General features: G+C 41.2%; 1 protein-coding gene across 2 annotated transcripts in view; it reads right to left on the reverse strand.

The window, feature by feature from the left end:
- The window catches only part of nlgn3a (neuroligin 3a), a 218,739-nt gene that overhangs the window by 172,558 nt on the left and 19,213 nt on the right, over nucleotides 1-26,968 (reverse strand). The window contains exons 2-3 of one of the 2 annotated variants that reach the window (XM_058063836.1): nucleotides 1,989-2,657; nucleotides 1,073-1,132 (exon numbers count right to left, since the gene is read on the reverse strand). In XM_058063836.1, coding sequence (XP_057919819.1) covers nucleotides 1,073-1,132; nucleotides 1,989-2,484 — 556 coding nt within the window. In that variant the 5' untranslated portion in view covers nucleotides 2,485-2,657. The remainder of the gene's footprint in view (nucleotides 1-1,072; nucleotides 1,133-1,988; nucleotides 2,658-26,968) is intronic. The other variant, XM_058063837.1, reaches the window with a different exon arrangement.

Consider the following 26,968-nt stretch of genomic DNA (forward strand, 5'->3'; position numbering starts at 1 on the left):
CTCGATCCGATACTGATATTGAATTTCAAAATATTTAATATCAAAATTACTGTATTATAACGGCCTGCATCCAAAATCTCCCATATTAGTTTCAATCCCAGAATCAGAACGTCTAGCAACAATGTGTGCTAACATGTTGACAAATTAGCAAGTAGTCGCAGCGACGTCAGCCGTGTGCTGTATTTGCCGTTAAAAGTCAGAAAAAGACTTATTTCTTGTGGTGGCACAGAACCGGGGAAGTTTACTACCACCAAACTTATTGCTCATTTTAAGTAGCATCACAAAAAAAACAGCATGAAAATTTTCATGGAAAGCTAAAAGTTATTATAAAAATCAACAGAAAACAGCCAACCCCTGTCCGTGGTGAGTAATGTCAGGTTTAAAAGCTTAATTTTATTTTTATTAATTAGTATTCTATTCGCTAAATGTGTTAGCAACAAGTTGGCAACACTGTTTGGCCCCATGTGTGGTTGTGTTTGACATATGAGGTACCTTGCAGGAAAATGAAGATTTGAGAGGTAGTTTACCATAATTGTACGGTTACATTTAAGCTTTAAATTGACTTCAGTTCAGTTTCTAAGCTTAAAATACGTTCAGGTGTCTTGAATAATGACAAATAAATCATGTGTAATAAGCTCTGCATCACAATATATTAATAAAGTACTATAACAGATCCAAATTTCAGTCGATTTTCACACACCCCCATCAATGATTTTGTTTCAGCCAACAGATAAAAATAAATAAATGAAAAACAAAGATACAATTACATTAAATATAAAGTAGTTACAGAGTATTCTTAGACATCCATTGCTTGACAAAGCTCCATTACTTATTCAAGGACCTGTTTTTTGTTTTTTTTTTCCAATCCGTGTCACACCACCGCATGCATTCACAGCCTCATCATGCACGCTCATCTCTCACACTCATGTCAAGGATGATCTGGCTTCCACGTTCATCCCATTAGCACTTCGGACTTGATCGGCGTTGATATTGGCGGCTTTGGTAGGATGTGCCGCACTCCTCTTTCTCTTTCATTTCATTCCGTGTCGGCTTTTTTTTTTTGTTTACATACCTCCTTTTCTACACATTTTCTTGTTGGGTTTCCTGGCACATTCCTTGGATATTCTTTTGACTGTAAAATGAATGGGGAAAAAAAACTACAAAATAACAGCGAGCTCTGGAAAAAATTGACAAGTGACATGCAATAACTGTGTCAGACCCACCCCCCATACCCCCAGCTCCCCCGCCCCTTGTCATCCTCTCCACCCTCCATCAACAAGAACAACATAGAACCTGTTGAGAAAGTATTTGAATGTTGCTGCAGAAATATTCCAAAATGGTGGAATGAATTTGCTGCATCCTGGGACACAGGAAGCCCATATTCACATGCACGTCTATTTAAGACCCATTACAGGACACGCAGTTCATCAACTTATATACTTTAATCAAATGATTTGATCGCCAATTTGAATAATTTCTCTGCGTCATTTTCCATTGGTGCCATAATAGTGGCGTTTCATAAAATGTCCATAAGTTTTTTGCAAAGAATCTCCATTTAAAGAGGAGAGTAAAGGGTCTTACATAGGTCAGGCTGATGCCACAGGCCTCTCATGTACCAGACAGAACATTTCACCAACCCTACAGCAAGATCATTCACTTACGAGGCAAGCTACTGATCAGTAGATGTCTAATAACCCCCGAGACAGTCAAGACAGTGAGGGTGGGAAAGTGCAGTTCCCCCTCTTCTTTTCGTTATTTTGTCACTGCAATACGCTATTTGGTCATCAAAAGAGGAACCTTTAACAGTGGCATGGAAGGGGAGACTAAAAATGGAAGGACTAAACATGGCAGGTTGAGATGGTTGACACAAACTCAGGCATGCGCCAAACAACAGGTCATGCTTTGCGCAAAAGACGAAAAAAGAAGTAAAGAAAGAAAAGACAGATAGAAGGAGAAGTGGTTTCATCCTGCCTGCTCGACACACTCACCATCCTCTGTTGGAACGTAGATGTTCAGATAAAGACAATCCTCGTGTTGATCCTGTATGTAGGTGGTAACTATATCCAGGTTGTAGGTGAACCATATTGGCATCATGATCTCTGGCACGGCATTGTGTATATTCTGGGGGCACACTGGAGCAAAGTGGGTGGCGTTCTTGATCCCCGACCAGGAGGACGGAGGTTCAGGAGGCATGAAGCGTTTTTCACCCACCGGGGAGGCAGCGTAAGGGACCCCCAGATACTGGTCCACAGGCCCGAGAATTTCACTGGGGAGAGGAACCCTCACTCCTCGAAGTTTTCCATACTGTGTGTTCACAGTCGGGTGGTAGTTCTGGCCTCTCGCTGCTGCGAAGCACCAGCCAAACGTTAATACCCACAAGGACATGACGATACTGTGGCAATCGTGGGCTCCATGCCAATTCTGCAAAGGGATACGACTTCTCCTGGGCAAAAACCACATGGTCCTCGTGAGCGAGTGCAACATACAATCCAGGGCAAACGCTTGCCTGTGTCTTCGCTTATATGTGCAGTCCAGCCGCGGGTAGTCTAATCATCAGTTGCTATGTTAGACCCGAGCGGCTTTGGGGGATGATGAGAAATAGTTTTGCAGCCTTGTTGGCCGCTCTTCTCCTTGCTTGTCAGATCTTCTATCCGGTGCTACAAAAGAAGAAGAAAGAAGAATTAATGACAGCTCCCTGACAGCCCACCAGTGTGCTTCCTTCCGCTTAAAGTCAGTCATATTTATTGACTGCTGGAGTCCTTTTGTGTCCCGACATAAAAGAGCTCACATAAACATGACAAGAGTTCTTCCGAATAATCAAGTGACTTAGATGTTGCAATTAACTTCTTGACATCCTGTCGGCATTTACGTTTAATAACGCTAATAAGATGACGGCAATGTGACAACCACCAATAGGTAATATTGCTCCACTCCCAAGAACAAAACATCAAGGGGCAAAACTGCATCCACAGGAATATAGTCACATGATAAAGAATTCATGCTCTGTTTCATGCAATGCAGCATTTTTCCTTCTCTCTTTGGTGTAGATATGAACAATTTAGATTCAAACTCCCCAGAGTCTTAAAGAAAAGGGGCAGAGGAGGATGTAGCTATAGGCGGTGAGGCTTCTTCCTGTGACAGTGCTGTAATCGCTAATCAAATTCCCAGGGTGAAGTAGTGGTGCCTGGGTTAACACCTACCCACACACCGCCTGATCAATTTTCAATTTCTGCGGCTTAGACCCCCCCTTTCCAACCATCATCCGGCAACATTTGCTCTAAAAAGAAAAGCCAAGGTTTGAGACAGGATATTACATTCAACAAAGATAGTTTAAATCAGGGGTCTCAAACACGTGGCCCGCGGGCCAAATGTGGCCCGCAGAACACTAGTTTGAGGCCCCCGCCTTGATATGAAAGTTTAATGTTGTATGGTATCATGTACCCAGAAAAAATTATTACGTTTGATTAATGTTCATGTTAAAGGTTAAATAACTGTTAATAGTTATCCTCCCTATCCGTGTGGAAGTGGTAAGTTTTTGGCGATTTAAGTTTAAAGGAAATAACTTGAAGGCTACCGTTTAAAGGTCACTAGCTCTCTTATTTGCGAGTTAGCATGTGTCTCAAGACCCTGCAGTTGCGCAATATGTTGTAAATAAAAAAAGTATAAATGTGACTATAGTCGTGTTTTGTCTTGTCTACAGGGCTCTAATAATGCTTTGTTAATTTTAATCTGAAAAAAATAATTTGTCTACCCACCAACTATATGTGGTTTCTTTAGTTTTTATTATTTGCCGTTTTATTATTATTATTAAATTTATTTATTACTGACTGATTGATTGATTTTCTTTATTCTTGATTTGTTTATTTATTTTTTATCTTATTTTGTGCAGAAAAATAAAAATTAAGATATTTGAGAACAGTGGAATGTTTTATCAGAGCTTTTATTGTAGAAAATCGGAACCAAAGCACTGAAAAAGTTTGTATATTTTTCTGTTTTTAATAAATGTGGTTTTTTTTTTGGAAAAACCCAGCCTTGCCCAGACCCTAGCTCCAGTGGCCCCCAGGTAAATTGAGTTTGAGACCCCTGGTTTAAATGGTTTAGAATACATCTTCCTTGGTGTGCCCTTATGGCTCGGTTGACAATCTGCAGGACATGTGACTCAAATATGCATCCATACATATTATGTATTATTATCTTCATCAACACACTGTAAAGAATATCCACATGACGCACTACTACACTCTTGCACACAGAGCACCTGCTAACTGAAAATACATAAACACACCATCCCCATCCCTCATATCCAATCTGCGGATTAAGAGGCAAGCGTTGCTAGGGGCCAAGTGTTGATAAAGGATTATACCAGAAAAGTTACCGTGCATCTAAAGTACCTATAAAAGAAGCCTGTCCAAGACATTTTTTTTTCATTTAGGTTATTAAATCAACATAAAAAGAATCCACCAACGCTATATACTGTGGTCTTAGTAAGAGGTAACCCAGTTTTGCACACCCACCTTACATTGAAACACCTACAAAAACACTAAAGACAAGCATATTCACAGATTATGGTGCATGTAATGATTAAAACGTAAACCTCCTGTAACCCTCAACCGCATTCTACCTCCACGGCGGTGATGTTGTATATATTTTTAGAACGCAATTAAGCACCGCTTGATTCATCGTATTCATATTAATTGGAAGGAATGACTGGTAATGCTTCACAACAGTGCCTATTTCAGTTGCATCACGGCCTTTTGAGTCACGTGCTATTTCATATGTGCATTGTGTTTTCACCAGAGACAGCTTTAAGCAGGGGTCTCAAACTCGCGGCCTGCGGGCCAAATGCAGCCCGCAGGATGCTAATTTGAGGCCCCCGCCTAGTTTGATATGGATGACATATGGTTTCATGAACCCAGAAATGACAGCTTAAAGCTGTGTGCACACCGCACACAATTGACGCGATTTTGCCCTGCCCATACGCAAGCGAACGAGCCCGCCTGTTTTGCTTTTTCTCTTATCATCCATGACTGAAAAAACACTTTTTTTTTTTTTTTGAAAACCTGATGCGGCCCAACCTCACGCAGACCCAAGCTCCATTGGCCCCGAAGTAAATTGACTTTGAGATCCCTGGCTTTAAGCATAGAGTTGTGGGGAAGGACAAAGAAGCCAAAAACGTTCCAATTCCAACCATAAAACCGCGATTATTATTGGGCACATTATTAACAGGGCACATATAGACAAACAACCATTCACACTCACATTCATACCTATGGACAATTTGGAGTCACCAATTAACCTAGCATGTTTTTGGAATGTGGGAGGAAACCGGAGTACCCGGAGAAAACCCACGCATGCACGGGGAGAACATGCAAACTCCACACAGAGATGGCCGAGGCTGGAATTGAACCCTGGTGTTCTAGCTGTGAGGTCTGCGCGCTAACCACTAGACCACCATGCTGCCCGTTAATACATTATTTAAAAAAAAATACAATGATACAATGAGTGAAGGAGAAAGGGATGCTCACGAGTAGTATTTCAATTCAAAAAACGGGGTACTGCCATGCACTTTGCGCAGTACAGTTTCCTTCTCCGGATGCTGTGCTAGCTCAGCCGTCAAAGCTGCTATCTCTCTGAGAGATTATATGATTACTTCCACCAAAGTGAAAAACTGGTGGGGGAGGGATGCAGTGCACAGCCGTTTGATATACAGTACTCATGGATAGGAGAACATCAAGGCATTGCAGCAGGGAATGTTCAAACAGTATTCCTCGTTTGTTTGACTACAACCGCTAATGGACTCCAATGCAGTCATTCTGAAAGAGTCTACGCCAGCTGCGGTACAGGAAAAGCATTATATCATCAACAAATTTAAAGTGAAGATGTGTGAAGGAGTGACCGGCTGCACCTGCTTCACTGTGTTAACTGCTTGTCTGTGAGGAGGCAGCTGCAACATCCTTAGTGATGGTGGTGGTGGTGGTGGTGGTGGGGGGTGGGGGAGCCCAACTGGAGATGGATGACTTCTTTGCGGCTGTGTTTTCCAGCTGGGATGAGGGATCAGAGCCACTGATGGTGGTGTCTGTGATGCAATTTTTGTGGCCAGGTCAGGTCCAGATGATTGAAGTGGCTTTGCTAGTTGGGCTTTCGTCACGGGAGGAGGCTCCCACAGGAGGGGTTTAACGCTTGGAATGGATGTTATAGCTTCACCAATGTCTGTGGCTAACTACGGCAGCTCAAGGCCATAGCAGAGAAAGCAGAGGGTAGAAGTGCAATTTCATTTTGTGGTAAAGCCACCTCAGCTGCACACTTATCATATAGGGAGACACGTGCCTTTCTAGTTCATAACACAGACGTACGGGTTTGCAAATGTCCTCGTTTCACAATGCACTTGCTAGCTTTTGTACCGGCCACGTACTTTTTTTGTACTTGCCACGTTGGACACACGTTTCATTCAATCGGATCTACCACATCCTGGAAAGATTGTTAGCATTTTGCTGCATGTAACACTGGATAATTTGTATTTTAATACCCTCTACTAGGGTAACAATGGCACTCTCCACGGCACATTGCTCAGCCCATGCATGATTGCCATCTTTGCACCCAAGCCGAGCACAGATTAAATCACTTTTATATAGTTCAATGCTTAATAAGTTAGAACCTAGTATTGTGTCTAGTCTGAACTACTTAGGGCTGCACGGTGGTCGAGTGGTTAACACGCAGACCTCACAGCTTGGGAAACCAGGGTTCAATTCCACCCACGCCATCTCTGTGTGGAGTTTGCATGTTTTCCCCGTGCATGCGTGGGTTTTCTCCGGGTGCTCCGGTTTCCTCCCACATTCCAAAAACATACTAACGATGCTAACGATGCTAACAAAGCATGTAGCCAAAAATATGGTAATGGTAATTGACTTGCAAGAATGCATACCTTTAATGCACTGAATATTTAATTTAACAACTAAGAATATTAGTATAGGGCTGCACGGTGATGGTGTGGTTAGCGTGCAGGCCACACAGCTAGGATACCCAAGTTCGATTCCACCCTCGACCATCTCTGCGTGGGGTTTGCATGTTCTCCCCGTGCATGCGTGGGTTTTCTCCGGGTACTCCGGTTTCCTCCCACATTCCAAAAACATGCTAGGCTAATTGGCGACTCCAAATTGTCCATAGGTATGAATGTGAGTGTGAATGGTTGTTTGTCTATATGTGCCCTGTGATTGGCTGGCCACCATTCCAGGGTGTACCTCGGTTCTCGTCCGAAGACAGCTGGGATAGGCTCCAGCACCCCCGCGACCCTCGTGAGGAAAAAGCAGTCTAAAATCAATGAATGAATAAACTTAGTAATTTAGAGTAGCTGCCACTTTTGAACTGTATAAGGTTATTTTCCTTCATGATTATAACAGCTTCCCCGAATAATGTTTCACATTTATATGCATTCACACAAAAATGCTTGCACTAGAGGCTACAGTAAAAGGTATCTGTATTCAAAAAGAACAGCTGCAAAATATCTGTATTCATATCACCTCTACTTTTGGTGATGCCTTTAAAAACAACAAAAAAAACCCTCCCTGATCTCATCTGGAGGCCATCTTGGGACATCTCAAGTAAAAACTATGAAGTGAATATGTTCTGCACTGATGTTTCCCCAGGTGTTTCATCTGTTTCAGTACACAGACGTAGCTAGTGTATTTGTTATGGATACTTCTTGTGGTTAAAGAAGATAATTTCTTACATTTACCCATCAACACAACATAGTTTTTATTGTCAATATCAACAGCAACAGGAGAAGGGGGAACCCTCTGTTTGAGATAAATAAGCTTTAGGTCAAACTTTTTAATCAGGACACAGCAAGGACATAGGACAGCGTGATTGAGTGTGTGTGTTTAGAGGACACACAGTCGTGAGGACTTCATCAGTCTCCCCTAAAACATCATCTCAGAGGTCCTCTCTGCTTTGATCTCTTCCAGTTGAAGTACTGCCAAGGGAGAAACACAGGGAACTGGTAAGATTGCACAAGTTCTCCCTCATCATCCCGGAAATATTGATCGTCTCATCACCGGGGTGTTGCTGCCCGTAATAAATACAACTGGGGCGGTTGATGCGGGCCGGGAAGAGAGGCGGGGGTGTTGTGCTGAATCTAAGGGAGGTTATTAGCCCTTAATGCAACGCGGCACACCGCCGTGTATACGCCATTAAGCACCCTGCTCCAAAACACTCGATCCCAAAAGGACATATTTGCAATCCCTTACCATGCTTTTTTTGTCATGTAAATATGTAGGCTAAATTAGACCGGTGCTAGCACACTGTATATATACTCTGATGTGGAAGTCAATGGGGGGGTTTGGTGATTTGGTCGGGGTAACTTTGCTCAACTCCATACTGTAAGGTACTATATCCAATTCATGTGGACGTTCACATCACCAAAAAATATGAACAGCAATGGTTCTTAGCCTCTTGACAGCTGGGATAGGCTCCAGCACCCCCATGATCCTTTTGAGGATAAATGGTAGAAAATGAAGAGGCTGGACTGGTCGCCAGCCAATCACAGGGCACATATAGTCAAACAACCATTCACACTCACATTCATACCTACGGACAATTTGGAGTCGCTAATTAACCTAGCATGTTTTTGGAATGTGGGAGGAAACCGGAGTACCCGGAGAAAACCCACACATGCACAGGGAGAACATGCAAACTCCACACAGAGATGGCCGAGGGTGGAATTGAACTCAGGTCTCCAAGCTGTGTGGCCGGCATGCTAACCACTCGACCGCCATGCAGCCCTAAGACACAATACTAGGTCCTAACTCATTAAGCATTGAACTATATAAAAGTGAGTTAATCTGTACTCGGCTTCTGTTCAAGTGGGTGCAAAGATGGCAATCATGCATGGACTGAGCAATGTGTCGTGGAGAGTGCCATCGTTATCCTAGTAGAGGGTATTAACAGGGGTATTTGCTTTGGAACAAAATGAAATTTGAAAAGTGCTCCAAATATGTCTAATTGTTGACTTAAAAATTAGAACATTTAAAGTGGACCTATTATGCTCACATGATAATCTTGTGTTTGACCTAAAGGGGTTCCACTGTACTCTAACACCACTCTAAAATTGCATGACACCACCATATTGATGCTCACAATTGACTTCGGTAAACCATAGCAACATTTGGCTTCAACATATACCTACACCGCCCAAAAAACCTTGGAGGAATAGAATAAAATAAAAAGGATAAGTGGAGAACAAGATGAAAAAAAAAGAAAAGCTCTGGGTAAATACAGATTGCAAGTCTCCCCGCTCTGTTGTTATAGCAGCTAGTCTCCTATAAAGACATTCACATTAGTCGTGGGGAACATCTAACTTAAAATGAAGTGATCCATTGTGACCTGAGAGTGTGTAATCACCGATTACAAACCCTTCTAGTGCAAACCAAGGTTGGATGTGCCATTACACAAACGACAAGAGACAGAAAGACAGGAACCAGAGGACTCTGAGTGTTACCTCAACTGAACTCATTAAAATGTGAGAGGCAACAGCAAAAACTTAATTTAGTATTTTGCCATATGTCACTGACGAGAGAAAGCCTAAGAGGCCAGGCACCATTTTGAGACCAGCTTCAATCATGAAGGGATTGCTCTCTGTCCTCCCTGTGTCGATATTGCAGAGAATATAGATCTATAAATGATTTGCTAACACGTGTTTCATTCAAATAGGCAGACATGGATTTCAAAACAGCAGATCAATAATGAATGTACACACACTCAACTATTCTTCTTGCAGGCACGCTCCTGGTATAAACTTGCTGGATCGTTTCAAATCAAGGAGATTGGCATGTTGCAGCAAAACAACGTCTGAACGTCAAAACCAAACAGCAGCTTTGGAAGGCTCATGCTGGGCAACAGGGATGCTATATCAGCAGGGGTGAGGGCACACTAGTCCTCAAATTTTTATTTTTTTTTCTCCCCCTCAAGACACCAAGCCTCGGTAGTCATTATATCTAAGAAGATTTGGCATGAAATCAAGGACAAAGATGCAGCACATTCTGACTGCTAATCACTGCAGTGATGCCGGCATCATTGTGAAGAAGCAGAAGGGACATGGTGATGCTGTGGCGGCCATAAGCCTCATCACTGATTCCGATACGTAACCAAGAAACTCGGAAACGTTGTTTGACCCTCGATTTGCAGGCATTTGAAAACAAATCCATTCATTCATTTATTTTCCATACCGCTGGTCCTCATTAGGGGCTGCACAGTGGGCAAGTGGTTAGCACGCAGGCCTCACAGCTAGGATACCCAAGTTCAATTCCACCCTGTGTGGAGTTTGGATGTTCTCCCCGTACTCCGGTTTCCTCCCACATTTCCTCCAAATTGTCCATAGGTATGAATGTGAGTGTGAATGGTTGTTTGTCTATATGTGCCCTGTGATTGGCTGGCGACCAGTCAAGGGTGTACCCCGCCTCTCGCCCCAAACCAGCTAGGATAGGCTCCAGCACCCCCACGACCCTAATGAGTATAAGCGGCATAGAAAATAGATGGATATTCTAACAGTCAATTCTTACTGTCTGTCAAACATTTGCAGCATTTCTTGAAATGCTGGCTTTTCTACAGTATTAAATATTAAATATATGCAAAATTATTTGGTGTATCTAATCTTGGGCTACAAATCCATCCAGCACTTTCATCATAGGGACTGAATGGCTGTGAAAAGCAGCAGTCAAGACCCAAGTTCAATTCCACACTCGGCCATCTCTGTGTGGAGTTTGCATGTTCTCCCCGTGTTCTACTCGCCCTGTGATTGACTGGTGACCAGTCCAGGGTGTACCCCGCCTCTCGCCCAAAAGACAGCTAGCATAGGCTCCAGCACCCCCCGCGACTCTTGTGAGGATAAGCGGTAGAAAATGAGTGAATTGATGATCCTCATGAGGGTCACAGGTGAGCTATCCCAGTTTTATCCCAGTACAATCTGGACTGGTCACCAGTCAATCACAAGGCAACAAATTTTCTATGAAATTTTAAAAATGCCTATAAGATTAAGATATGCCTTTATTCGTCAATCATTAGTGCAATAAGTTAATCATTAGTGCAATACTTCAGTGATCAATGGAGGGGTCAATCACAATCACAAGGCAACAAATTTTCTATTCAATTTTAAAAACGCCTATAAGTTAATCATTAGTGCAATAAGTTAATCATTAGTGCAATACTATTCCATTTTAAAAACGCCTATAAGTTAATCATTAGTGCAATAAGTTAATCATTAGTGCAATAAGTTAATCATTAGTGCAATACTTCAATGATCAATGGAGGGGTCAATCACAATCACAAGGCAACAAATTTTCTATTCAATTTTAAAAACGCCCATAAGTTAATCATTAGTGCAATAAGTTAATCATTAGTGCAATACTTCAGTGATCAATGGAGGGGTCAATCACAATCACAAGGCAACAAATTTTCTATTCAATTTTAAAAACGCCTATAAGTTATTCATTAGTGCAATAAGTTAATCATTAGTGCAATACTATTCAATTTTAAAAACGCCTATAAGTTAATCATTAGTGCAATAAGTTAATCATTAGTGCAATACTTCAGTGATCGATGGAGGGGTCAATCACAAGGCAACAAATTTTCTATTCAATTTTAAAAACGCCAATAAGTTAATCATTAGTGCACTAAGGTAATAATTAGTGCAATATTTCAGTGATCGATGGAGGGGTCTATTTAAGGGAGCCGCGTACACACACTTGGGGTGCTCCAATCTATATCGATACCGTGCTTTTTCACTGATTTCAGCCGATATCCATCCCGAACATAATCTGCCATGTCTGGGACTTCCTGTGAGAGTAACCGAAAAAGCCAAAAGAAGAAGAAAAACCACACAGAGTTAATTATTCGTTGCTTGTTGAGGTCTGCTCTTCTAAGTGAGATCTCTTGTGATATGCTGACATTTTGGTCAATGCCTATTTTAAATTGTACTGCGCCTGACCAGTGATTTGTCCAGGGTTCAAACTATTTTACCTTATGTCAGTTAGAAGTGGTATCAAAGATGGATGGATAGAGGTAAATCGGAAAGGGGAACAAAAAGACATACAGTATGTTATTGTAGGTCCTGAGAAAAGCTCAGTGGTTACGTAGCAAAATAAATAATGACAATAGTGGTCTATCCTGACGGTGCTTGAACTATTTGCTCCCCTGGAGTCAAATGTTTTGGACAGATGCGATATAGATGTTGCAAATAGAAGCAGTAAGTCCATTTTAACATCGATATTTCTCCCAAGTGACGGTACACATCTACGAGTATCACAACACAGTTATGGCAGTAAAGCGATATGAGAAACAATACATCGGATAACGTCATTTATCAAAGCTAGCAGAGTCAATTAGAAGAAAAAACGACTGAGGAGCACAACTATATAAAAACAAGAATCCCCCCCAATAGTTCATCATAGCAACACCTATTGATCCACTGCAGAGAAGTGCATCCTGAAAAAAAACTCAAAGTAGCTTATCACTCAAATAGCCCACAGGGAGTCTTTAAAAAAAAAAAAAAAAACACAGGAGGAAGTATTAGGTACGTCTATAATCGAGCCCTATGTAAACACATTAGGGCTTTACACGTGGCATAGTCATTATGGAAGCTCCCACAGATGCCATTTGCAGGGTGGGATCTATCCTCTTGATGAATTGTTTACTGTGCTATTTCTAGGGCCCTGCTAGCACAGCAGTAGCTCAAGAAGGACCGCATGATGAGCAGTTTAATCAAAATGACAAAAAAATCACATATTTTCAATGTTATTGAGACCCATCTGAATAGACAATGGTTCCAGTCGGAGAGGTAGGTAGAAGTATGTATTATGTATTTTCATACTTATGGCATAGGATAGTGATTGCCAACCGTGTGCCCCCAGTGGTACACGAACAAATTGCAGGGGGTAAGTGGAAACATTGAATTTCCAATGATGATAAGTAAATATTTTCAGTCATTTCATATTAAGACAAATAAAGACATATTAAGGCAAAATCATCAGTGTGTGTATCACTTTAAGAAAATGTTACATGACTGATACAGTTGCTGTTTCACCTGTCATTGAGACACCAACAAAGTGTTTGTAAGGAAGCACAATTGGATGCACGGTAGTCACCATGGGCACACAGCTAGAAGACCCGGGTTCGATTCCCTAATCGGGCATCGCTGTGCATATTAGATTAATTGCCGACTCCAAATTGTATTAGATGAATCACCTGTCATTGAGACACCAACAAAGTGTTTGTAAGGAAGCACAATTGGATGCACGGTAGTCGCGGTGGGCACACAGCTAGAAGACCCGGGTTCGATTCCCCGATCAGGCATCGCTGTGCATATTAGGTTAATTGTCGACTCCAAATTGTATTAGATGAATCACCTGTCATTGAGACACCAACAAAGTGTTTGTAAGGAAGCACAATTGGATGCACGGTAGTCACGGTGGGCACACAGCTAGGAGACCCGGGTTCGATTCCCCAATCGGGCATCGCTGTGCATATTAGGTTAATTGCCGACTCCAAATTGTATTAGATGAATCACCTGTCATTGGATGCACGGTAGTCTCGGTGGGCACACATCTAGGAGACCCGGGTTCGATTCCCCAATCGGGCATCGCTGTGCATATTAGGTTAATTGTCGACTCCAAATTGTATTAGATGAATGTGAGTTTAGTGTGAATGGTTGTTTGTCTATATCTGCCCTGTGATTGGTTGACGACCAGTCCAGGGTATACCCCGCCTTGATTTCCACGTTGTTATTATTTATTACCTCCGCCCAGCCCAGTGCAAAGTTTAGAACCGTTTCTGTATCATTGTTCAGGGTTATTTTTTTCCAGCTTTTAATCTATTTGCAAGATGGGTTACAGTGCAATTATGTAGACATCGTGGTCTCCTGTGGATTATTCTTAATGACTTTTGGGATCTCTCGGCGGTTTAATCCAAAACCATCATCAAGGTCAAAACTTTAATTTACCTAATAATTTGTTTCACGAATGTACACTTGCAAAGACTGTGGCATCCCCCTATGCCTATACTATACTATACTATACTATGCTATAGTGCTAATTAACAAAACACTCCAAATAAATTAAGAGCATACAAAAAGCAATACAGTGTTCCCTCGTTTATTGTGGGGATAGGTTCCCAAAATAACCCACAATAACTGAAGGCTATAAAACCCCTCAATATACACTTTATACACCTTTCTATGATCGCGAGTAAACGACAGTGGAGAACAAAGGAGACTGACAATGGTATTCAGCCAATGAAAACACAGAAGACGATGGGCAGGTTCTTCCTTAGCAAATCAGGACTGTGCTGAGACGAACTGAACATGTCTGTACGCCTCTTCAACTCTCACGACAACAACACTTCCGACTGGTAGCAGTAGTGAATACAATAACAGACACAAAACAGAGCATTGATAGATCACTGCAATACACCACAAGGACGCAGAACACAAAGCTGTTATATACAATATGTTTTATATGTATAAATTGCACTTAAACATCAACAAATCCGCTAGAGATTAACCGCAATGTAGCAAAGAACATTGTAATGTGGTTTAACTGAAGCATTTTATGTCTCAGATTCCTACAAGTAGCCACACTAGTTGCCGTGGCAACTCCAGCATCCAACACTATCTTGCAACCTTCTGCACCTTAAGCCAAATAGTCACCTTTTCCTGTCTTGTATGTCTGTGTACAAGTGAATGTGAGCCCACAGTGCCCATGGGGCTTGTGAATAAACAATTAAGGGACTGTTGATCATTTGGCCTGAATATGAATGCATAAACGAGCAAAAGGGGGATGCCAGTTGAGTGAGTTGCAATATTTATCACATGAATTACTACATTTCATACACACAGCTCTAGTTACGGTGACAAGGAATGGCGGGTATAAAACTGTACATTTCTAAGGCTTTTATAATCACACAAGTGGCAACTAAATCAATTGTTGCTGATTAATGCTTTGCTACTGTTCTGACTGCTGCTTTTCGCAGCCATTCATTCACTATGATGAAAGTGCTGAATAGATTTGTAGCCCAAGATTAGACACACCAAGGTTTTGCAGAAATTTTGCAGATATTAGGTGTGTCATAAGGTCTTGATAGATTTAAATGTTAAGAGATTTATTGTTGAAAAAATACAAACAAACCTAATAATATTTATATAATTTTTTACTTAATAAATTTCATTATATATTTTTATATTATCAAAACAAAACTGCCCACCTTAAATACATCCACAAAAAAAACTACACGTTGTGATGCAGAGCACAAAAAAAATGTTACTTTTTAACACTGTTGAAAAGCCAGCATTTCAAGAAATGCTGCAAATGTTTGACGGACAGAAAGAATTGCCTGTTAGAATATGCATCCATTTTCTATGCCCCTTATACTCATTAGGGTCGCGGGGGTGCTAGAGCCTATTCCAGCTGTCTTCGGGCGAGAGGCGGGGTACACCCTGGACTGGTCACCAGCCAATCACAGGGCGAGTAGAACACAGGGAGAACATGGAAACTCCACACAGAGATGGCTGAGGGTGGAATTGAACTTGGGTCTCCTAGCTTTGAGGCCTGCGTGCTAACCACTCGTCCACTGTGCAGCCCCTAATGAGGACCAGTGGTATAGAAAATAAATGAATGAATGGATTTGTTTTCAAATGCCTGCAAATCGAGGGTCAACCAACGTTTCCAACGTACACAAGTTTCTTGGTTCAGTATCGGAATCAGTGATGAGGCTTATGGCCGCCACAGCATCACCATGTCCCTTCTGCTTTATCCACTCAACAAAAAAAACTACGGTGTGATGCAGAGCCAAAAGAAATGTTGATTTTTAATACTGTTGAAAAGCCAGCATTTCAAGAAATGCTGCAAATGTTTGACAGACAGTAAGAATTGCCTGTTAGAATATCCATCCATTTTCTATGCCCCTTATACTCATTAGGGTCGCGGGGGTGCTAGAGCCTATCCCAGCTGTCTTCAGGCGTGAGGCGGGGTACACGCTGGACTGGTCACCAGCCAATCACAGGGCACATATAGACAAACAACCATTCACACTCACATTCATACGCATGGACAATTTGGAGTCGCCAATTAACCTAGCATGTTTTTGGAATGTGGGAGGAAACCGGAGTACAAACAAACCTAATAATTTTTATAATTTTTTTAACCTAATAAATTTTATTATATATTTTTATATTATCAAAACAAAACTGCCCGCCTCAAATATATCCACTCAACAAAAAAACTACACGTCGTGATGCAGAGACAAAAGAAATGTTGCTTTTTAATACTGTTGAAAAGCCAGCATTTCAAGAAATGCTGCAAATGTTTGACAGACAGTAAGAATTGCCTGTTAGAATATCTATCAATTTTCTATGCCGCTTATACTCATTAGGGTCGTGGGGGTGCTGGAGCCTATCCTAGATGTCTTTTGGGCGAGAGGCGGGGTACACCCTGGACTGGTCACCAGCCAATCACAGGGCGAGTAGAACACAGGGAGAACATGCAAACTCCACACAGAGATGGCTGAGGGTGGAATTGAACTTGGGTCTCCTAGCTTTGAGGCCTGCGTGCTAACCACTCGTCCACTGTGCAGCCCCTAATGAGGACCAGTGGTATAGAAAATAAACGAATGAATGGATTTGTTTTCAAATGCCTGCAAATCGAGGGTCAACCATCGTTTCCAACGTACACAAGTTTCTTGGTTACGTATCGGAATCAGTGATGAGGCTTATGACCGCCACAGCATCACAATGTCCCTTCTGCTTTATCCACTCAACAAAAAAAACTACGTTGTGATGCAGAGCCAAAAGAAATGTTGCTTTTTAACACTGTTGAAAAGCCAGCATTTCAAGAAATGCTGCAAATGTTTGACAGACAGTAAGAATTGCCTGTTAGAATATCTATCAATTTTCTATGCCGCTTATACTCATTAGGGTCGTGGGGGTGCTGGAGCCTATCCTAGATGTCTTTTGGGCGAGAGGCGGGGTACAACCTGGACTGGTCGCCAGCCAATCACAGGGCACATATAGACAAACAACCATTCACACTCACATTCATACGCATGGACAATTTGGAGTCGCCAATTAACCTAGCATGTTTTTGGAATGTGGGAGGAAACCGGAGTACAAACAAACCTAATAATTTTTATAATTTTTTTTAACCTAATAAATTTTATTATATATTTTTATATTATCAAAACAAAACTGCCCGCCTCAAATATATCCACTCAACAAAAAAACTACACGTCGTGATGCAGAGACAAAAGAAATGTTGCTTTTTAATACTGTTGAAAAGCCAGCATTTCAAGAAATGCTGCAAATGTTTGACAGACAGTAAGAATTGCCTGTTAGAATATCCATCCATTTTCTATGCCCCTTATACTCATTAGGGTCGCGGGGGTGCTAGAGCCTATCCCAGCTGTCTTCGGGCGAGAGGCGGGGTACACCCTGGACTGGTCGCCAGCCAATCACAGGGCACCTATAGACAAACAACCATTCACACTCACATTAATTCCTATGGACAATTTGGAGGAAATGTGGGAGGAAACCGGAGTACCCGGAGAAAAACATGCAAACGGAGAATAGGACCCAGGTCTTCCCGATCTCCAGACTGTATGGCCTACATGCTAATCACTCGCCCACTGTGCAGTCCCAGTTAGAAAATATATCTCACCAACGGCAATTCCATCTCATTACAATAGGAAAGATTATGTTTTTGTTTAGTCATATTTTTGCATTTCACTTCATAAAATCTCATCTCGTCTTCGACTCGACCTCATGCTGTTTTTCACTGCTGTGGAGAAACAGCATGATTGCCCTGACATCCACATTTAGCTGACATTACTAATAAAATCCCAGCAAGTTCATTGAACAGCAGCGTATAGAAGGCAAATCAATGTTTACGACAGCTGCTTGCTGAGTATTACTAATGCTGCACTCAAGCTATTTGTCCTGCTCGTTACTGCCTGGAAAAGACACCTCACTTAAATTCATATTGATGGATTATCAAGCCAGATTAATGAGGATATCATTTGGGATAAAATTGAAACCTTTCAGCCGGTATGAGACTCAGTAAGGTTTCGCACAGAAACATCGATTGGGGGAGTGGACATGGAGAATTGACTGCGTTGCAGGTGAGATGCCATTTTTCTTGAAGCGGCTATTAACACTTCACAAACACATGGAGCTCGAACTGGGGGGGTTTGCTGCAAGTTAATTGAGGTCAGAAGTTGATCGCGCACAATGATGGCGCCATGTTCATCGGTTGCGCATTATATAACATCTACAATGTATCATGTGAAGTGTGGCTACGACTGAGTGTGTGTTAAAGATCACTCAGTCGTCCTTGGCCTGAATGGTCATCAGCAGAGTTAACATCGAGGAAGTCCATTGCACCGACGTGATAACAATGCTAAAAATAAATCGCAATTTAAAAAGGCTTATATGGATTATATGCGCTGCAAATGGGAGCACATTTCCTGCTAGGAACAGAGAATATTAATCATAATAAATTACGATTACAGGAACCAAAACACAAACACATATACAGTAAAGTAATAAACCATACAAAGCCGGTCCCTTTGAAGAGCTGTTCATTCCGAGCACTTGCTATGCTGTGCATCATTTCAAAAAAGGTACTGAAGCTCTACGCCAAGTGCATGTAATTTACCGCTTTCTTCCACTGCATTTTGAATCAGCCTTTTTTTTTTGCACAGAAAAAAAAAAATCTGATTCTGCAACAAATGTCAAAGCTCCCAGCTTGTGCGATATATGAGACACATTTGGCAAAATAAACATAATTTTACTTGTACTTTGTACACACACACATATATATATATATATTCCTCTTCTTTCACTTTCGGCTTTTTCCCTTCAGGGGTTGCCGCAGCAAATCAATCTCCTCCATCCAACCCTGTCTTCCGCATCTGTCTCTCTCACAACAACTACGTCCATAAACTTCCTCTTTGGTCTTCCTACCTGGCACTTCTAAACGCAGCATCCTTCAACCAATATATTCACTATCTCTCCTCTGGACATGTCCCAACCATCTCAGTCTGGCCTCTCTGACTTTATCTCCAAGGCCTCAAACATGTAATGTCCGTGTGATGTACTCCATCCTGATCCTATCCATCATGGTCACTCCCAATGAGAACCTCGGCATCCTAATCTGTGCTACCTCCAGTTCTGCTTCCTGTCTTTTCCTCAGTGGCAAAGACGAAGGTCTACCTTATATATATATATATATATATATATATATATATATATATATATATATATATATATATATATATATATATATATATATATATATATATATATATATATATATATATATATATATATATATATATATATATATATATATATATATATATATATATATATATATATATATATATATAGGGAAAATTAAAAGGCAGACCTTCGTCATTCATGCATCCAGGCATAGTCCAGACACTGCCTTTTAATAAGCTTTTATTGCATTAGCTGCCTTAACATTTACAGCAGTGATTCACAGGAAGAACAGATGTTGCTGAGACCAGTGTTTCTCAAAGGAACCCCGAGCGGTACACAAGTTTATAGTTTTACCACAGTACACTTTCCTATTAGCTCTGAAAACGAAGGTAGACATTCTAGACATTATATGTATCCAGCATCAGAAAAAAGACACGTTTTTCCCATATTTTTCATATTTGTTTTGCTTTTCATGTGTTTTGTCCACTTTTTTGTCTCCCACAACAAGCATGGAACTATTACTGGCACTATTAACCAATCCTTGGGTTTCACCCAGTGGGACATTATTATAGTAGCACATTTATCAGTAAAAACTACAAGCAAATATTTAAAATATAAATTTTTCGGACAAACACTGGTCTTGGCAGCACAGCGGTCGAGTGGTTAGCGCGCAAACCTCACAGCTAGGAGACCAGGATTCAATTCCACCCGCGGCCATCTCTGTGTGGAGTTTGCATGTTCTTCCCGTGCATGCGTGGGTTTTCTCCAGGTACTCCGGTTTCCTCCCACATTCCAAAAATTTCAAAAAAGGTTAATTGTCGACTCCAAATTGTCCATAGGTATGAATGTGAGTGTGAATGGTTGTTTGTCTATATGTGCCCTGTGATTGGCTGGCTGGCGACCAGTCCAGGGTGTACCCCACCTCTCGCTCGAAGACAGCTGGGATAGGCACCCCGTGACCCGAATGAGTATAAGCGGCATAGAAAATGGATGGATATTCTAACAGGCAATTCTTACTGTCTGTCAAACATTTGCAGCATTTCTTGAAATGCTGGCTTTTCAACAGTGTTAAAAAGCAACATTTCTTTTGGCTCTGCATCATGACGTGTATTTTTTTTTGTTGAGTGGATATATTTGAGGCGGGCAGTTTTGTTTTGATAATATAAAAATATATAATGAAATTTATTAGGTAAAAAATTTAAAAAAAAAAATATTATTTTTTTTAATTATTGGGTTTGTTTGTATTGCAAGACAGTTTTTTTCAACAATAAATATCTTAACATTTAAATCTATCAAGACCTTATGACACACCTAATATCTGCAAAATTCTTTGGTGTATCTAATCTTGTGAGTGTGAATGGTTGTTTGTCTATATGTGCCCTGTGATTGGCTGGCGACCAGTCCAGGGTGTACCCCGCCTCTCGCCCGAAGACAGCTGGGATAGGCTCCAGCACCCCCGCGACCCTTGTGAGGAAAAAGCGATAGAAATGAATGAATGAAAGAATGAACACTGGTCTTGAATTTCTGCAAAAAAAAAAAAACCCAAACACATCCTGTAATCAAACACCTTGTATTTTTATGAGCAATGTTTCACCTGTCCGTGACAACATGGAATTGATATCAATTGGAGCCACATTTAACGTATTAATATGTTAATAAAAACATTGAAAAACGACACATTTTCATGATGTTTCTCTTCAACCGTGGCCACTTGGCTTCCTCCTAAAGCACTCACAGATGCCAAAACCGCAGGAACAGGAAGAGCCTTTTGTCATGCAAAATGGCTGCTAGTTGCAGAGAAGTGAGAGGTGCCAAGGTGTATTGTTGTGTGACAAGCTGGATTTCTTAATTCATGGCTGCACACGAGTACAATTCCATGCGGTAAGAAAAAAAAAACCTGCAGCATACTTCTTTTTCCTCTGTTATAAAAAAAAAAAAGGATAAAATAGCGTCATGTTAATTAGGCCGCAGCAGGCCCATTTACACAGGAAGCAGAGGGTTACTGTGGCCTAATGACAACAGATTAAATGAGGTCTGCCCACTGTACATGATGTCTGGACTTTTATGAGGGCATAATTAAATTCTGAACCAACAGTGATGTGCTTTTAAATAAAGGTCAACAGCAATTTCAGCAACACTTGATGACTACTTGGTCCACAGCACCAAAACAGATGTTGCTATTCTGCAAGTGAAGGGGACCTTCATTGAGGCTGAGACACAAAGAGCGTACAAACGCCCGCTGCACCACATGACATCTATCAGCCATTGAAGAGGTGCTTAGGAATTGAATGCAATATAATTTATGCTTTGAATGCCCTATATACAATGCTATACAATGGGGAGGCGACTGGGTGTGTGATGAATTTATAACTTAAGAGGAACAGAACCAGAGGTTTAACCTTGCAGCCGAACCAACAAGTGTGTTTTCATTTCCATGAAATCAGAATTTATATTTTTAACAGCGTATGACAACAAGATGTCTAAATGCAATTTGCATATCAACACGACTTATTAGGATCGAACTCAAAGCAGCATCCAGGTGGCTTTGGAGGAGACGCAGCGGGATTAGTGAGGTGATATCAGTCACCGCAGTTGACTTGCTTCTCTTATCCAGCACCATCACAGTACCTCTCTGTGTTTCATTGATAAGACCAGGCTGCAGCTGACGCTAGGAGAACTCAAAGCTTAAAGGGGATTGCATATTTTTATTCACAGACGTCTCTAATGTACTACTTATAAGTTCTAATGTTTTGTGTAGCCACTATGGCTTTGCACATTTTTAGCTCTTGCAATAGTTTATTTCGGGATGCTGTGTATGTAAGAATTTCGGCAAAGTCCGATTTCTTCTTCATGATTGGAATATTTACATAGTTAGAGCATAGAACATGTCATTTCATTTGAACATGCATCAGATTACAATTGAATGCATCACATAATCAGTTCACAGTTCCACATGTCCAAATGCTTATTAAATCCAAACCCTCCATCTGGTACTTTTACAATCAGTAACTGTTACATTTGTTCACTTCCTGCTTTCCATAATACAGTTTAAGTTTTTTTTTTGTTTTGTTTTTGTTTTTTTTTTTAATTATGCACCTCGTACCGAAGTACAAGGTGATATGACCATACAATGACATAATGGGTACCATAGTAACTGTCAATATAGTGATATATATAGCACATAATGACTGGTTCAAGACTAGACCTTGACTAGACTAGACCAAGACATAGACCAAGACGTTTATGTCAGAGGGTCACAATAATCCCGAATAAAAATTCACAATAAAAATGCGGGCCAAGCTGAAACTCAACTCAGAACCCAAATTTGTTCACTTCCTGCTTTCCTAATATAGTTTTTATTTTTTTTTTTTATTATTATTTTTTTTTAATCACGTACCGAATGACATAATGGGTACCATAGGAACTGTCAATATACACTTCTATTACCCAATATAGTAAATAGTAATCTATTTAAGACGTAAATAATACTTTAATACTGGTGTGTGTTGCTATAAATGTGTTCCAGGCATGTGGAGGGCACATAATAGCGTTAAGGGGTTTACAGTTATGTTATTACATGTTATTGTTCTGATTATGAGTTATTTTTTTTGCCTGTTGTGAGATAATTCAAACCTACGATTAAATCCTGCTGTTACGGCGATGAAGTCTAATTGTGTAGACCACATAGTATTTGTATTTTACTTAATTTAGACACTTTTATGCATGAAAATGCTTAATTCAGGCAAAATATAAGGGACATTTCATACATGGAAAAATACATTTTTTATCGTATTTTGGAATAATAATGGTTGTTTGTCTATATGTGCCCTGTGATTGGCTGGCGACCAGTACAGAGTGTACCCCGCCTCTCGAGTGAAGACAGCTGGGATAGGCTCCTGCATACCCTAGTGAGGATAAGTGGTATAGAAAATGAATGAATGAATAAGCTGATTTATTAAATAATATATTTCTGAAAAATAAAACATGATAGTGGCTAGTCTGTGTTGAGGTCCCCACAGTGGAAATCAGAACAGTCCTCAACAGAAGGGTACCGTGGTGAACTGAATGCAACCACTTAGTGCAAACATGGCTTATATCAGCTGAGCTCGGCGCCAAATGCCACTATAATCCTGATAAGGGTCATGATATAGAAAAGACATGGATGCCAGGTTGCTATGGCGTATTTTTGGCACTTTGCAAATGCCTTTCTAAAAAGTACCTACCGCATGTGAATGTCGATGTTTCACAATGATATTATAGACATTATTATTAGTCATGGCTGAGAATCCGGATGAGCTCAAGGGGACATTTTAAATGACACTGCCCTTTCTAGAAGGCGGAGAGCGAAGAGACGCCACCGGAGATTTCTTACTAATATATAAAATAAAGTAGCGCCACTGAGAGTAGACACAGACATGCCTCAATATCCCCGATGGAGGACAGAACACTGTCCCATCACAACAGTCCTTTTAGCCGCTACTGCCAAATATGTCTACTCTCAATTTACTATTTCTAATCCTGTCTGAAAGCCTATCTTGAATGTCAGGCTTCTTCCTAAATTGGCTTGTGTTCTTCGTGATTGATTAAAGTACTGTAACCTAGCGTTATCAGACCGCCCTGAACTCGGTCTTCCTGCCAAATCTATTAGGTAATGCATCCTTTGTTATTGTACAGGTTGGTGTTTTCTCTCCTTTCTCGCTCCTCTCTTCATAGAAACACACCAATTTATTTAAAATAGAAAAGAGCGTTCGGACCGCGGCACGGTGGTGAAGTGGTTAGCGCGCAGACCTCACAGCTAGGGTTCAATTCCACTCTCGGGCATCTCTGTGTGGAGTTTGCATGTTCTTCCCGTGCATTTGTGGTTTTCTCCGAGGACTCCGGTTTCCTCCCACATTCCAAAAACATGCTAGGTTAATTAGCGACTGCTGTGTTCCTATGGGAGCTGAGTGGCAGGCGGACAGGAAGTGACGTCAGGGGTTGTGGATTACAGCCGTAATTTTATATTAGCCTGTGTTTTTATTACTGTCATTACTGTGGAATGAGATAATTCAGGCTGCACGGTGAGCGAGTGGTGAGCGCACAGGCCTCACAGCTAGGAGACCCAAGTTCAATTCCACATTCGGCCATCTTTGTGTGGAGTTTGCATGTTCTCCCCGTGCATGCATGGGTTTCCTCCCACATTCCAAAAACATGCTAGGTTAATTGGCGACTCCAAATTGTCCATAGGTATGAATGTGAGTGTGAATGGTTGTTTGTCTATATGTGCCCTGTGATTGGCTGGCGACCAGTCCAGGGTGTACCCAGACAGCTGGGATAGGCTCCAGCACCCCCTGTGACCCTAATGAGTATAAGCGGCATAGAAAATGGATGGATATTCTAACAGGCAATTCTTACTGTCTGTCAAACATTTGCAGCATTTCTTGAAATACTGGCTTTTCAACAGTGTTAAAAATTTCTTTTGGCTCTGCATCATGACGTGTATTTTTTTTTTGTTGAGTGGATATATTTGTGCCCTGTGATTGGCTGGCCACCAGTCCAGGGTGTACCCAGCCTCTCGCACAAAGACAGCTGGGATAGGCTCCAGCACCCCCACGACCTTTGTGAATGAATGAATGAATGAATGAATAAAGAGCGCTCGGACCATACCTGCCCTCAGCTCACTACAGTTTGTGACAAATGTGGTTCCCTAATTCAATACAGCTTTACTCAATTGAGTTGACTTAAATTTATCACCGGTCCGAAACCGTCTGTGCAGAGATAAGCTTAAAACACATTTCACAAGCCCCATTTCTCTTATTTTGCTTTTGACTGATGTCATCCTCAGTGGTAACAGAAACACATCCCAGCTTCTCTGACATGGAGCTAACAACTGGATCATAATTCATGTGTTCTAATGCTGTAATCTTCCCCGTGCCATTGCACAGAGAGGAGAGGTTGCCCTGATATTACTGCTGACGCCGGAGTCCTAGACGCTGCACTTAGAGTGTCTCCATCAAGACATTATTCAAGCACACTCGCTACAAAATCCATGAGACAAGAGTAGGCCACTGCGCTGGCAAACACACATCCGTCGACTTACTCGAGGGCACTCAAGGTCATATGGTGAGATGTTCCTCATACAAACAACTAGCACTTTGTAAAAGCTCTTATCTCATGTATGGAGTGTATTTTCAACCACAACTCTACATGGGGGCGGCACAGCGGTCGAGTGGTTAGCGCGTGGACTTCACAGCTAGGAGAAAAGGGTTCAATTCCACCCTCGGCCATCTCTGTGTGGAGTTTGCATGTTCTTCCCGTGCATGTGTGGGTTTTGTCCGGGTACTCCGGTTTCCTCCCACATTCCAAAAACATGCTAGGTTAATTAATTGGTGACTCCAAATTGTCCATAGGTATGAATGTGAGTGTGAATGGTTGTTTGTCTATATGTGCCCTGTGATTGGCTGGCGACCAGACAGCTGGGATAGGCTCCAGCACCCCCGCAACCCTAATGAGTATAAGCGGCATAGAAAATGGATGGATATTCTAACAGGCAATTCTTACTGTCTGTCAAACATTTGCAGCATTTTTTGAAATGCTGGCTTTTCAACAGCATTAAAAAGCAACATTTCTTTTGGCTCTGCATCACGACGTGTAGGGTTTTTTTTTTTTTTTTGTTGAGTGGATATATTTGAGGTAGGCAGTTTTGTTTTCAAGTTTTCAAGTTCAATTCCACCCCCAGCCATCACTGTGTGGAGTTTGCATGTTCTTCCGGTGTTCTACTCGTTTCCTCTCACGTTCCAAAAACATAGTTGTTTGTCTATATGTGACCTGTGATTGGCTGGTGACCAGTCCAGGGTGTATCCTTCCTCTCGCCCGAACACAGCTGGGATAGGCTCCAGCACCCCCGCGACCCTCGTGAGGAAAAGCGGTAGAAAATGAATAAATGAATGAATGAATGAACTCTACATGGACGCTGACCTGCTTTCACAGAAGAATTTGATGCAGTCCGAACACCCTGAATACTGAAATGTGAGAATGAATTAAAATCCCACATCTGTGTACTTTTAAACCCGGTAGAAGACAATATTAATGACTGACTGCTGAGAAGTAGGCCATGCCCAAAAAACACTGCAGGCAAATTTGGCCTCAGGTTGTCTGCACTTCTTTAAAAAAACGGAATACAATATGCACGACTCTGTCTTTCCTCCTCATCTTTACCAATGCCAGAAAGTACACAGTAATTTTATACAAAGTACTACTTGGTCCACACTGAATAAATTACAAAATTCCAAGAATAAAGTCAAACATTTCCAAGAATAAAAACATCATTTTAATGTATGTGTATGTTTATTTGATTGTGTGTGTTTTAATTGGTTAGAAGAACAAAAATATGAACATCCTTCCACTTATATTGTTTCATGATCAATGTTTTTCTGAGTAGTGTACATGTCTTGCATATTGTCGTACACTTATACACATTTATACTCAATTTTTTTTTAAATCCTAAAACATCATTTTAGCATCATTGACTTGTTACACAATGGTAACCAAAGCTCTACAGCCCATGGAGGTGGAGCCAGTGGAGGTGCTGCAGGATGGGGGTGATGTGATGCAATGATGGGGGAACTGGTGATGATGCGGGTGCTGAATTCTGGATCATTTGAAATTTATGGAGGGATTTATGAGGGAGACTGATGAGACGAGAGTTATAATAATAATAATCAATACGGGAGG

The sequence above is a fragment of the Doryrhamphus excisus genome, chromosome 23 (genome assembly GCF_030265055.1).
Source record: "Doryrhamphus excisus isolate RoL2022-K1 chromosome 23, RoL_Dexc_1.0, whole genome shotgun sequence".
Taxonomy (NCBI): Eukaryota; Metazoa; Chordata; class Actinopteri; order Syngnathiformes; family Syngnathidae; genus Doryrhamphus; species Doryrhamphus excisus.